General features: G+C 28.8%; 1 protein-coding gene across 1 annotated transcript; it reads left to right on the top strand.

The window, feature by feature from the left end:
• The first annotated feature begins 2,365 nt into the window (after window positions 1–2,365).
• LOC110628894 (patatin-like protein 3) lies at window positions 2,366–4,750 on the top strand. Its single transcript, XM_021775717.2, has 6 exons — window positions 2,366–2,537; window positions 2,627–2,808; window positions 2,896–3,088; window positions 3,187–3,345; window positions 3,440–3,745; window positions 4,399–4,750. Exons 1-6 carry the CDS (start codon window positions 2,412–2,414, stop codon window positions 4,627–4,629), a joined length of 1,197 nt encoding a protein of 398 aa, XP_021631409.1. The 5' UTR covers window positions 2,366–2,411; the 3' UTR covers window positions 4,630–4,750.
• Window positions 4,751–13,184: the final 8,434 nt, after the last annotated feature.

Below are 13,184 nucleotides of genomic sequence, written 5' to 3'. Positions count from 1 at the left end.
TTCTTTATTAAATTGTATGATGGGATTTTTGATAACATATTAATCTTGAGTTCCGCATTAGATCCAGCCAAGAGCTGGCTTTTCCCATTGAATGGGAGGTTGAGACACAGAAGAATGAGTCGACCAGCTTTTTATTGCCTCAGACAAGATCAACAAATTTAAATCAGTGTATGGAAAGGAAGAATCAGTTGCTTTAAGCCACAAAGAAACTCGATGTAAAATCCAATAACAAATACTCTCAACAGACAAGTCATTATGAAACAATTTTTCATTTCTAGCCAACCATAAAGACCATAAAATAGTGTAAGTTAGAATTGACCAAAACTTTTTTTAAAAGTTCCCAAAGACCATAAATTTTCATTCCAACAAAAGCAAGGGGACGGAAGGAGACAAACAAAAAAGAAAATAATTTGCCAATAAGTGTATCGAATTTATCTCATTAATAGTACTGATTAAGATTTAGTCAAATTAGATAATTTTGATATCGGTAAATTTTAATATCATTTGATGGACATCAGGGAGATGTTAATGGCATGGTTGAAACATAAAGCCCTAATATATATTTTGCCACCCATATTTTTAAAAGGTAAATTACTATCAAGTCCTTCAATTTTAGTCTCTCTAATGATGAATAAAATAAGTTGACTACAGATTTATAAGACATGACTAAAGAGTTTGATTTTATAAAATCTATTGATGTTTTAATTGAGTAATATTGAAATAGGTGATGAGTTGTGAGATCTGGGGTTCACAGGATAGTGACACGTGAATAGGTTTTGAAGAGACTGGTATAAGTAAATTAGCTTGGATAGTAAATGAGGATAGTAATGGAGCTGAGTGTATTCTTTGGATATATTAAGGTTTTAGTTGCAAGAGTTAAGAGATTGAAGAAGATAAAGGAGAATCCCCTTTCTCGAGAATGGAAAGGGAATATATATCTGGATCTGTATGGAGTATGTCTGTGACATGTCCTTTGGGAGCGGACAGGAGTGCTTTTAGCAGGTGTTTTAGACAACTCATTAATAGTGAGCAATTGGCTCATTTAATGCTGAGCCAACTAGAGTCATGCCATTCCTATCACACGTTATGTTAGGATTGTCATCGTACGCACATTAAATACCTTATGCAATTATTTAAATGATTAAGTCCAAGCTCTTTTATTTTAGACTTCTTAGAGGTCAAATTGTCTGACCCTCTTCTTGGATTCCAGTGCTGAGAGATCGGACGACCTGCCTGTATTAATATTATGGTTACCTTTATGGCTAGATCACATGGATGATGGCCATATGTCTTGATATGAGGAAAGAGTGTATTTTATGGATTGTCAAAAGGGACGACTTAGTAAATTTTCTAGAAATTCATAAATTTAATAGTAATTTTCTCTCTTTATAAAAATTCAATTTACCTGCTTAACTTTCATCTTGTCGTAAAATAATTAATGCTACAATTGGATGGCACCATATGGAAGCATATATTTATTTACATATATAGCTTTTTCTTTTATCTCTTGCCTGATAATTAATGATCGAAATAATTTATTTTTTATAGTTTATTTCTTTTGAAAAAGTAAGAGGATAAAGTGTATATTTGTTAAAAATAAAATTAAAAATTTAATTGAAAAGTTGAATTTAGAATTGAAATTATGATAAAATTAGTAAATCAAAGTTGAGAATAAGAATTAAAAAGTACAGCGGAATTTAATTTTTATTGAAGCCATTTTTGAAAATGTAAAACTTTAATTTAAATGGAGTGAGGTGATCTTAATTTGTATATATTCCATCAAATTTTCATTACTTGCACACATTCCCAATTCTCTTCGCCGTACAGTTTTCAAATGTGAACTACAACGAAAGTGAAAGACCATATTTTCTATTCATTAATTTTGAACAATTTCTAATTAATTTTAAATTATGTCATCAACGGATAAAAAGGTTAGATATAATTCATTTTTAAATTTTGCACAATTCATTGACTATTTTGTAGAAACATTTAATTAAGAAAAGTGGTAAAAAATAATAAAATTTTATAAAATCAATCCATCTATCCAACTTTTAGTTTATATAATTTAAATTATATAATTCCGTAATAACTTGTGTAAATTAATTTCTGATTGGACAAGTAACAATATTCCTTGTAAATTGACTCAAAAAAAAAAAAAAAAAGGCTCATAAAGAAACAAAAGGTTGATAATTCAGGAAGGACTTTTAGTTGTAAAAGCAAAAGAGAGCAGTAAGAAACAACAAGAAGAAAAAGACTTTAGATTAATATTCTAGAGATCCCTAACATTATGGGGCCCAACTGTGAATGAATATAATATATATGTCAAACCTTCATCAACAATCACATTCACTTCCAGAATTGACATTAATTTGCTATACGACGACGAATAATTGAGTTTTCTTCACAGGCATATGGCTGCTGATCATAATAATAATTTGAAGCCAGGAAAGAAGATAACAGTGCTGAGCATTGATGGAGGTGGGATTAGAGGTATCATTCCTGGTATCATTCTTGCTTCTCTTGAATCTAAACTTCAGGTAACAGAAATTTTCTTTTTCTTTTCTTTTATTTTAATTTCTCTTCATCTTAATTAATTTGTTGTGCTGTTCATGGTTGTAATCACAAGGATTTGGATGGACCAGATGCAAGAATTGCATATTATTTTGATATACTTGCAGGGACAAGCACTGGAGGGTTGTTAACCACCATGCTTACAGCTCCTAACAAAGACAAAAGACCTATGTTCCAAGCAAAAGACATGGAAAATTTCTATTTAGAACACTGTCCCAAGATTTTCCCACAGAAAAGGTGAAATCATCTCTGATTTTTTCAATTATTTTTGTTTTACATGGAATGATAATAAATGGGTTTTCAATTCTTCCATGGATTAAACAGTCGAAATAACTTCATTGACTCGATCACAAACTTTTTTGGTGCTGTTTTGGGGCCAAAATATAATGGAAAATATCTGCATGAACTGACAAATCAGTTGTTAGGAGACTTGACCATAAAGGAAACCTTGGCGAATGTGATTATACCTGCGTTTGACATAAAGCTTCTTCAGCCAGTCATCTTCTCAACAGATGATGTATGTATATTACATATAGATTACCAAAATTAAGTTAAATTTTGCGTCCATGCATGCGCAAAAATATAAGATTTTTAAAAAGTTTATTGTCTTAACAGGCGAAAGTTGATGCTTTGAAAAATGCTAGGCTAGCTGATATCTGCATCAGCACCTCTGCAGCTCCAACTTTCTTTCCACCACATTCCTTTACCACCAAGGATGATCAAAGGACTCGCACTTTTGAACTTATTGATGGTGGGGTTGCCGCCAGCAATCCTGTAAGCTTTTCATGATCTTCGTCACACGCACACTCGTAGAACTAAAAGGCCTTCCACTGATAATTTGTTGTGCTTGATTAAATCAAATCTACAGACATCACTAGCAATAAGTCACATCCGTAAGGAGATCTTAATGGAGAACCCTTTGTTCAGCGATGCAAAGCTGACGGAGAGCAAGAGCATGCTGGTGCTGTCCCTTGGAACTGGCACATCCAAGTTTGAAGAAAAATACAGAGCAGCCACTGCATCTAAATGGGGTTTGATCAATTGGGTCTTTGACAATGGCAAGACACCATTGCTTGACATTTTCTCTGATGCTAGCTCAGATTTGGTCGACTTCCATGTCTCCACCCTTTTTCAATCCCTCCTCCATTCCAAGGATTATTATCTTCGCATTCAGGTATACATATAATATAACGAGCTCATTGAAGCCTATTTGGTGTTACAAAATAACTTGTTTGTTGTGAGAAAGAAAAAAAGAATTGTATATCGAAAAATTACAAAATTTTTCTATTACACTTTAATTTAAATATAAAATGATTTAGAGGAATATTTTAAAAAGAATCCAAAATTAATAAAATAATATTATAAATTAAAAGATTTCGTATGAACATGTGATTCAAATAAAAATTATTTTCTATTAATAATTTTTTTAATTATTTTTTTAATTATTTAAAATAAATAATTTTAAATTTTAAACTGTTTGAGAGTTATCCAGACATACCTGTTTGGACAGTACCGCCAACAACTACAAACCATTTTATTTTGTGTTAAATATTGATTTTATTTCAAAATCTTGTATAATCTTTTTTTCTTTTCTATTGAATTCGAATTCTTCTAAAAAAAAATCATAGAAATTGCTGTTTGTATTTTTTATAATTTTGTTGTATTTTGAAAAAGTATCGTTACAACTATACAGTAATTATAGTAGGAGGAATTAACTCCTGAATATAAATATATTTTTTTTACCTCTCAAAGCCAAAATCTGTATACCAACTATATATTCTAACATTTGGTAATCGTAATATCTTGGTGGATTACATATATCAACAGGTTGATAACCTGACAGGCGATGAATCATCGGTTGACATCGCAACCAAGGAGAATTTGCAAAGGCTTGTGGACATTGGAAATGAGCTCCTGGAGAAGCCGGTGTCAAGGGTGAATCTGGATAACGGCAGGTTTGAAACCATTCCAGGGGCCCCTACTAATGAAGCTGCTCTAGCTGAATTTGCAAGGCTTCTCTCAGAGGAGAGAAAGCTCCGACAAATCAACATTAACTGAAAGTTGGCATTTGTTAAATTAATTTTTTGTTTTGAAGTGGTTAGTAAATTCATTATATAGTAAAAGTTTCATAATGTCTATTTCGGTTTAAAAGCAAAATTTCCTTGTAGTGTGAAGTGAATTTATCTGTACACCTATTTTAACTACTAAATAAAGTCAATGATCATGTATAGAAATGTCAAAATATTAATTAATTTAAAATTGTTAAAATGACATAATTAATACTAATTATATTTATTTAAATTAATGATAATGGCCAGTTTTACATCTATAAAAGTTCTAAAATTAAATCTCAGTCAAACTAATTGTTCGAATGTATTATATTCAATGCCTAAATATTGTAAAATTAGTTTAGATTTCAAAAAATTTTATGATCGTTAAAAATTTTATTATTGTTGAAGATTTTATTTGTGAAATTTTATTATATTATCTCAAAATTTTTATAACCGCTTACAATGATCATTTTTTCCATTATAAATAGTCTATATTTTTACAAAGAAACACACTCCCATTTTTATATTTTATTTTTTTTCTTTTTTATATTTTCTGCTGAGTTATAAATTAGAGATAAATTTTTATTATTCTGATCCTAAAAATTAAATTTCAGAAGAACATGTTCAATCATGGGGATTACAAAATAAATAAGACAGTGTCCAACACGACTCAGGTTTTATTATTTTTATCTTATTTTTCCAACAATCTTAAGGATTTAAGAAACTTTACACAAATGGAATCAAACGTTGTCACTGTCTTCGCTTCTGCATTGCCTGCTTCCAATGACATTATCATTGCCTCTGCTGCTGCTGTGCTTGCTGCCGCCACACTTTCTACGGCTGCAAATAGTGGGCCTCTTCTGCTTGTTGTTCCACACGCCAAACCTTTTCTTGACATCTCGAAAGTTAAAGATACAAATAAGAGGGAACTTAAAGCTGCAAAAGGTAAAGAGCTGGCTACAAGAGCAAATTTTGTACAAGGAAAAAAGTGCACAAATCAAATAACAGGTACGAAAATACGAAAATAAGAAATTTAATTACAAACCCAAGTTTAATAATCCCACCTTTAAAAAGAAATGACATTATTTTGTATGTGGTAAGCCGGGTCATCATGTACCTCAGTGCGGGAAAATAGTGATAAATGACAATCCTCCTAAACCAAAAGTGAATTTAGTTGAAAGAGATGTCATTATTGTTGCAGTCATTTCTCAAACTTTTCTTGTAGCTAATGTGCAAGAATGGGTAGTAGACTCTAGTGCTACTGGGTATATTTGTACAAACAGAAATGCGTTTACCTCCTACACTACAGTGGGGGAAGGAGAAGAACATGTGTATTTAGGTGATTCTAGGACTACAAGTGTCCTTAGTAACAGGAAAATTCTTCTCAAACTCACATTTGGCAAGACCTTGGTACTTAATGAAGTATTTCATATACCTAATATGGGAGCTAATTTAATTTCTGTAGCTCTGTTGGGAAAGACTGGAATTAAAGTGTCTTTTGAGTCAGATAAAATTATACTGACTAAAAATAATATTTTTATTGAAAAAGGTTATTGTAATCTGGAACTCTTTATTCTCAATATTTCTGCAATAACAAATGAAAATGCATTTTCTTCTGCTTACTTGCTTGATTTTTTTGATTTATAGCATGCTAGATTAGGACATGTTAGTGCTTCTTATATTAAAAAAAAATGCAATATCTTGATACAATATCTGACACTGGTAATACATGTTTAAATAAATATGAGATTTGTATAGAATCTAAGTCAACAAAAAAATCATGTTCAACTACACATAGAGAATTTGAATTGCTTAATTTAATACACACAACCTTGGGGAATTTAAAACAAATTATGACTAGAGGTGATAAAAAAATATTATGCAATCTTTATTGATAACTATTCTAGATATACTAAAGTATATTTGCTTAGAAACAAAGATGAAGCATTTGATATGTTTCAATTATATAAAGCTGAAATAGAAAATCAATTAAACAGGAAAATAAAAAAGTATTAAATCAGTAGAGATGGAGAATATATCTTATTTAATGACTTTTGTGAAAAAGAAGGAATAATTATGAATTTACTCCACCTTATTCGCCTGAATCCAATAGAGTAGCGGAAAGAAAAAATAGAATATCAAAAGAAATGATGAATGCTTTATTAATAAGTTTCTTCTCACCTAATAACTTTTGGAAGGAAAGTTTATTATCTGCTTGTCATCTACAAAATGGGATACCCTATAAGAAAATTGATAAAACACCTTATAAAATTTGAAAAGGCTGTACACCTAATTTAAAATATTTAAAAGTGTGGGGGTATCTTGCTAAAATAATTTTTCCTAATCCTAATAAACGAAAAATATGATCAAAACTTCTGATTGCATGTTTATAGGTTATGCTGAATATAATGCTGCATATAGATTTCTTATTTTGAAAAGTAATATGCTTGATTGTAACACTATAATTGAGATAAAAAAAATGCCGAGTTTTTTTAACATAATTTTCCTTTAAAAGTTGAGAAAATTTTCCATGCACCTAATGAAGATATTTATAAAAATGATTTGGAAATAATAATGAAGATTTAAGAAGAAGTAAAAGATAAAGAAAATAGACTTCTTTTGGAAATGACTTTTATACTTATCTTGTTGAAAATAAACTTTTAAGTTTTTTTGAAACTATTAAATCTTTCAAAACTCCTTTTTAGAAAAAAAACAATTAAAGCTGAAATTGATTCCATTACTCAAAATAATACCTGGACTTTGGTAGACTTGCCTCCAGGAGCTAAACCTATTAGTTATAAATAGATTTTCAAAAGGAAAGATAACCCAAATGGGTCAATTGAAAAGTATAAAGTAATACTAGTAGCAAAAGGTTTTTCTCAAAAACAAAATATAGATTATTTTGACACTTTTGCTCATGTAGCTAGAATTTCTTCTATTAGAGTATTAATTGCTTTAGCTTCTATACATAAATTTGTTATTCATCAAACGGATATTAAAACAACTTTTTTGTTTGGAGACTTGAAAAAAGAAATTTATATAGTACAACCTGATGGTTGTATTATTTCTAGTCAAGAAAACAAAGTTTGCAAATTTCTTAAATCCTTATATGGTTTAAAGTGAACTCCCAAACAGTGGCATGAGAAATTTGACTAAGTTTTATTGAATGATGGTTTTAACTCTGTTGAAGTTGATAAATGTGTATACACAAAATGTATAAATGATGAATTTGTGATTATTTGTTTATATGTGGATGATATGCTTATTTTTTTATACGAGTTACGATATAGTTTGTAAATCAAAAACTTTTCTTGTCTCTAAATTTGATATGAAAGATATGGGAGAGGCAAATGTGATTTTGGGAGTTAAATCATAAGGAAGAATGATATCTAATTTTATCACAAGAGAATTACGTTGAGAAACTTCTAAGGAAATTTGGACATTTCAATGCCAAACCACTGAGTACCCCTTATGATCCTAACTGCCAATTAAAGAAAAATAGAGGTGACTTTGTTACTTAGTCTGAATATGCACAGATCATTGGGAGTCTGTTGCATTTAATGAATTTTTCACGATCTGATATAGTTTATGTTGTATGTAGATTGAGTAAGTATACACATAATCCCAATAATGATCATTGGGCTGCATTACTTAGACTCATAAAATATTTGAGAGGTACCATGAACTATGGTATCTTATATAGTGGATTTCCTGCTGTATTAGAAGGATACAGTGATTCAAACTGGATTTTAGATTCAGATGAGATAAAATCCACTAGTGGTTATGTATTCACTCTAGGAGGTGGTGCAATTACATGGAAATCAACCAAACAAAATATCATTGCTAAATCCACTATGGAGTCAGAGTTTATTGCTCTGAAATTAGCTAGAACTGAAGCTGAGTAGCTAAGAAACTTCTTAGCGAATATTCCATTAGGAATAAAACCAACACCATCTGTATCAATGTGTTGTGATTACCAAGCGGCAATAGCCATTGTAAAGAATAAAACTTTCAATGGTAAGAATAAATATATTCGTCTAAGACATAGTATTATTAAGCAACTGCTGAAAGATGGAACTATTTTCATTGATTATGTGAAGTCAGAAGTGAATTTGGCCGATCCTCTTACTAAACCATAATGGAGAAAACTAATAGATGAAACATAAAGGGGAATGAGACTTGAGCCAATTTGAAATTAATAGTGATAGAAATCCAACCTTTGTGATTGATTGGAGAAAACTAATATTATTAAGCAGCTGCTGAAAGATGGAATTATTTTCATTGATTATATGAAATCAGAAGTGAATTTGGCCGATCCTCTGACTAAACCTTTAGAGAGAAAACTAACAGATGAAACATCAAGGGGAATGGAACTCGAGCCAATTTGAAATTAATAGTGATAGAAACTCAATCTTTGTGATTGGAGATCCCACGAAAAAGGTTCATATGGGTAATAACAAGTCATTTGTTAGTTCTGCTAGCACTTGTTTTCCCTTCCTATGGTGTAAGAAGTGCTAAACTGCATTAATGAGAGGATGAGATGAAAGCTCTTAATGATATTCATATCCCTTATGGGTGGAGTATAAATTGCAGTATACACTTGATGATATCATCTATATAAGTGTGGAGTGGGGCCGCTTCTATGAGATTGTGACATAATCTCTAGAGCACTTATGAACTACCAAGCGCGCGTATGGTCTATTAGTGCAAAATAGCGATGAAAACAAGATCTGTGGAGTGTTATGAGATTGATGGGATATTAGCATACGAAAAAAGAGTTTTTGATTCATAGAAACAAAAGTTTCATTAATTACTCTGTATGTTAAATCTTATTAATCTAGGTGTGGTTCATAGTCCAAAAGACACCAGATTTGAAACATATACACTAAATTTTTTAAGCTCAACGATGAAAAATCTTTTGAAATATATGGAAAATTATTGTAAAATTAGTTTAAATTTCAAAAGATTTTGTGGTTGTTGAAAATTTTATGGTCGTTGAAGATTTTATGATCGTTGAAATTTTTATTTGTGAGATTTTTTGATTGTTGCAGATTTAATATTTAAATCTATAATTTGAGTAATACTTTTTATAAATATAAATATTCACATACATAATTAAAAATTATTTTATATAAACCAATAGTGAAATCAATAATGTCATCTGCATTAGCTAAAAAGAAATTTTTCATAGTAAATGTGCTGAGTAAATATCTAAATTGAAATATAACTAACAATCAAATATATAATGTCTAGATCCATATGAATTAAAAACCAAATGTTTAGATCAATAAGATCATTTCTAATCATAATCAATTCATATATTCAAAAGTAACTCGCAGAAAAATAATGTTTATTTTAATATTCACAATTGACGTTGAACAAAAAAGTGTCGCCTGAACAAAAAAATAGTTGTTTAAAAACCTGCAATACGAAATATCATAATAAAATAAAAATTATTAAATATAATTTGTAAGAAATTAGAAATAATTAAAGAATAATATCTAACTAAAATCAAAATGACTTGAATGAGACCTTCAAAGTTCTATTGATGAATCTATCTCCTCCCTGCATATTAATAATATATTATCTTCAACAATACATAGTCAAAGGCTGAAGAAAAAATACATCCTCATTTTAATTATCTAAGTAATGCATAGTCAAGACTTAGCAATATAGATCAATTTAAGGCAAATCTTTCATAATGTTCATCTTCCCTCAAATTCTTCTTCTCTTCTTGTCCCATTCTCCCTTTCTTATTCTCTCTCCTCTTAGTAGGGAATACAAATAATTTGAGAATATCATTTCACATTCATGCAAAATATCTTAAAATAATTTACATTATTCTAACCTATAAATGCATACTAATGTTCATATTAAATAGTATCTTATTTGGTTTTTAATTAATTATGTATAATGTCTATAACTAAAAAAAACATCTTACATGTTAATAATAGTGGTGAAATGCCACTTTTGAAAAACTAAACTATTGTTAAAAAAAGATTATATTATAATAAAGTTCTTATAAATATAACGTTTCTCAAATTTAACTTTAAATCAATCTTCAATATCTTTTATCTTGTGAGGATTAAATAGTACTTTTTCTTATTAGTAACAATCTCGATATAAAAAATAAATAAATCAGAAACAGTTACTTTGATATTTTAAAGAAATATGCTTCATGTGAAACCCTATAATTAAAATATCTTTGATCAAATAATTTATGTATAATATCTCAAAATAATTCACACCACTTTTATCTTTTCCTGGAAAGAGTAATCAAATGCACCACTTATCCATGCTCTTGACTGCAACTCATAATAGCAAATACCCAAACAGACACTTTGATATTTTAAACAAATATGCTTCATGTGAAACCATATAATTAACATTTCTTAATTGATGATTGGACCATATTCATAGGCAATCTGAAACATAAGATGCATAAAAAAATTCCATTTTTCTCCATAAGATGCATAAAACATCAATTGTGAAGATTCAAAAAAATTTGAAACTCAGAGGATTAAAGTGGAATAAAAGTAAAAGGTGAAAAACCCAATAAGCATGAATTGGTAAGATTACACTGATCAAAAGATTCCAAAGTGATATTCTCTCTATAGCTTTCGTATGTTTATCAGCAACCAAACAAGCATATTAGAATGTAATTTTTAGTTACTAAACTGGTAACAGTTCCTGGTGCAACATTCAGGAACTGGTAACCAATTCCTGGATTGCACCAAGAACTGGATCAGGCAATCCAAGAACTCGTGTATCTGTTCCTAGTAATCAGTTTATGGTGCACTAGTTCATTAACTGGTGCATACCAGGAACTAGCCACCAATTCCTGGATTGCCTGGTACACCAGTTATTGGAATGCTAATCGGTGTACTAGTTCCTAGTGCATTCCACGAACTTATTATAGTTCCTGGGGTACTAGGAGCTAATGTTTGGGTCCTTTCACCACAAACTTCTCAAATAGAAAATCTGAAAATATTTTGAAAATTTTAAGCCATCAAAAGTTAAATCAAACAATTAAAAACACATTGAATTCATCAATAATCTCTATATGAAAGCTATCAATCAAAATATGTTCTACATTCAAAAATAAAAAAATAATTTCAACCAACAGCAAGAACCACATATAATCATAAGGCAAAGAAACACAAGAATCATGGACCAATTTAAATTTGATAACCAAATCGCATCTAAATACATGAGAACTTCAATGTACCTAGTTATGACCCAATATCGACACAATCTCATCCAATTTTGCAGTAGCTGGTTTCTATCTCATGGCAATCAGGTCTCACAGCAAGCAATAGTAAATGAATCTTCATTTGCAATGACAATTAGGTCCTAATTCTGGTGTGGCCACAAAAGCATTAAGAAATTTCACAGTGATTGTAGTATTCGACAAACTTAATGTCGGCCAGAGAATCCATAAAATTTTATCCTTCCAAATTAAGGAGAGGATTGAGAAAGAGAAAGTTCATAAGTAAAAAACTCTCACGCGAGAGAGAAGGAGAATTTTCTTAAAATATTATATATTTAAAAAATTAAAAAAAAAACACTTTGCTTAATCTAATGAAACTATGGTTAATTTTAAAATATAAAATATAAATATTAGATTTAAAGATATTTTAATTTTAATAAAAAAATTTTATGTTGATTATTATATGTATATATATATATAATTATGATAAATTATAATACTCGGTCATTAATTAAATATCATTAATAATATATTTTTAATTTCATGGTTAATATTTAGTGTATTGTCAATACTTGAATTCATCATAAGTCTGATAAAAAAATTATTTTAAATTATTTGAATATAATAATTATTATCCAAATAGTAATTGAATGTCAAAAAAAAAATCTATATACAAAAATATTTTCATTCATAAATTTCATTTAAAAATTAATGTCTCTAAACTATATTTAAATTCTGAACTTTAAACAAATGTAAACAAAATTTGATTAATTTTAATTAATAATCAATATATTTTATATTAAAGGAAATATGTATTTATATAAATGAATTTGTTTATAAGTATGCACCGTATACAATTCGAAATTATCCAAACTATAATAATTTACAACTATCTCAGAACTGATTTTGGTGATGATTTGAGAATAGTAGCCTTAATGGCTCCCATTTGTATAGGTAGCTGATAAATGATACAATATTACCTGCATTTTCATTCATATTTAATTTTACACTTTTCTCATCAAATTACAGCTAATGAGATTTTATTTTTATAAATCATATTCTCCTTTTAATATTTATTAAGTATAAAAATTTTATATTCAAATAAAATTTGTTTTATTGAAAAAAATATTTATAATTATGAAATAAATAAATATAAAATATTATAAAAATAATTCCATTAGTTATAATTTTTATTTTTATAATAACGATACGTTTATATATATATTTTAAAATATTATATAAAATATTATGTATAATATTATATAATAAATTATTAATTATACATATACTTTAATAATAAATAAATAATGTGATACACATACCATCATTCCTCATTTTATATATTTAATCGC

The sequence above is a fragment of the Manihot esculenta genome, chromosome 12 (genome assembly GCF_001659605.2).
Source record: "Manihot esculenta cultivar AM560-2 chromosome 12, M.esculenta_v8, whole genome shotgun sequence".
In the NCBI taxonomy this organism is placed as follows: domain Eukaryota; kingdom Viridiplantae; phylum Streptophyta; class Magnoliopsida; order Malpighiales; family Euphorbiaceae; genus Manihot; species Manihot esculenta.
This window is presented reverse-complemented; position numbering and strand designations above follow the sequence as displayed.

What these genes read in the sequence shown, in the direction of transcription:
- LOC110628894 (XM_021775717.2), top strand. Translation starts at nt 2,412, where the DNA reads ATGGCTGCTGATCATAATAATAATTTGAAGCCAGGAAAGAAGATAACA. An exon ending in TCATCTTCTCAACAGATGAT is followed by an intron (nt 3,089 to 3,186) that starts GTATGTATATTA and finishes TTGTCTTAACAG; the next exon opens with GCGAAAGTTGATGCTTTGAA. An exon ending in GGGTTGCCGCCAGCAATCCT is followed by an intron (nt 3,346 to 3,439) that starts GTAAGCTTTTCA and finishes TCAAATCTACAG; the next exon opens with ACATCACTAGCAATAAGTCA.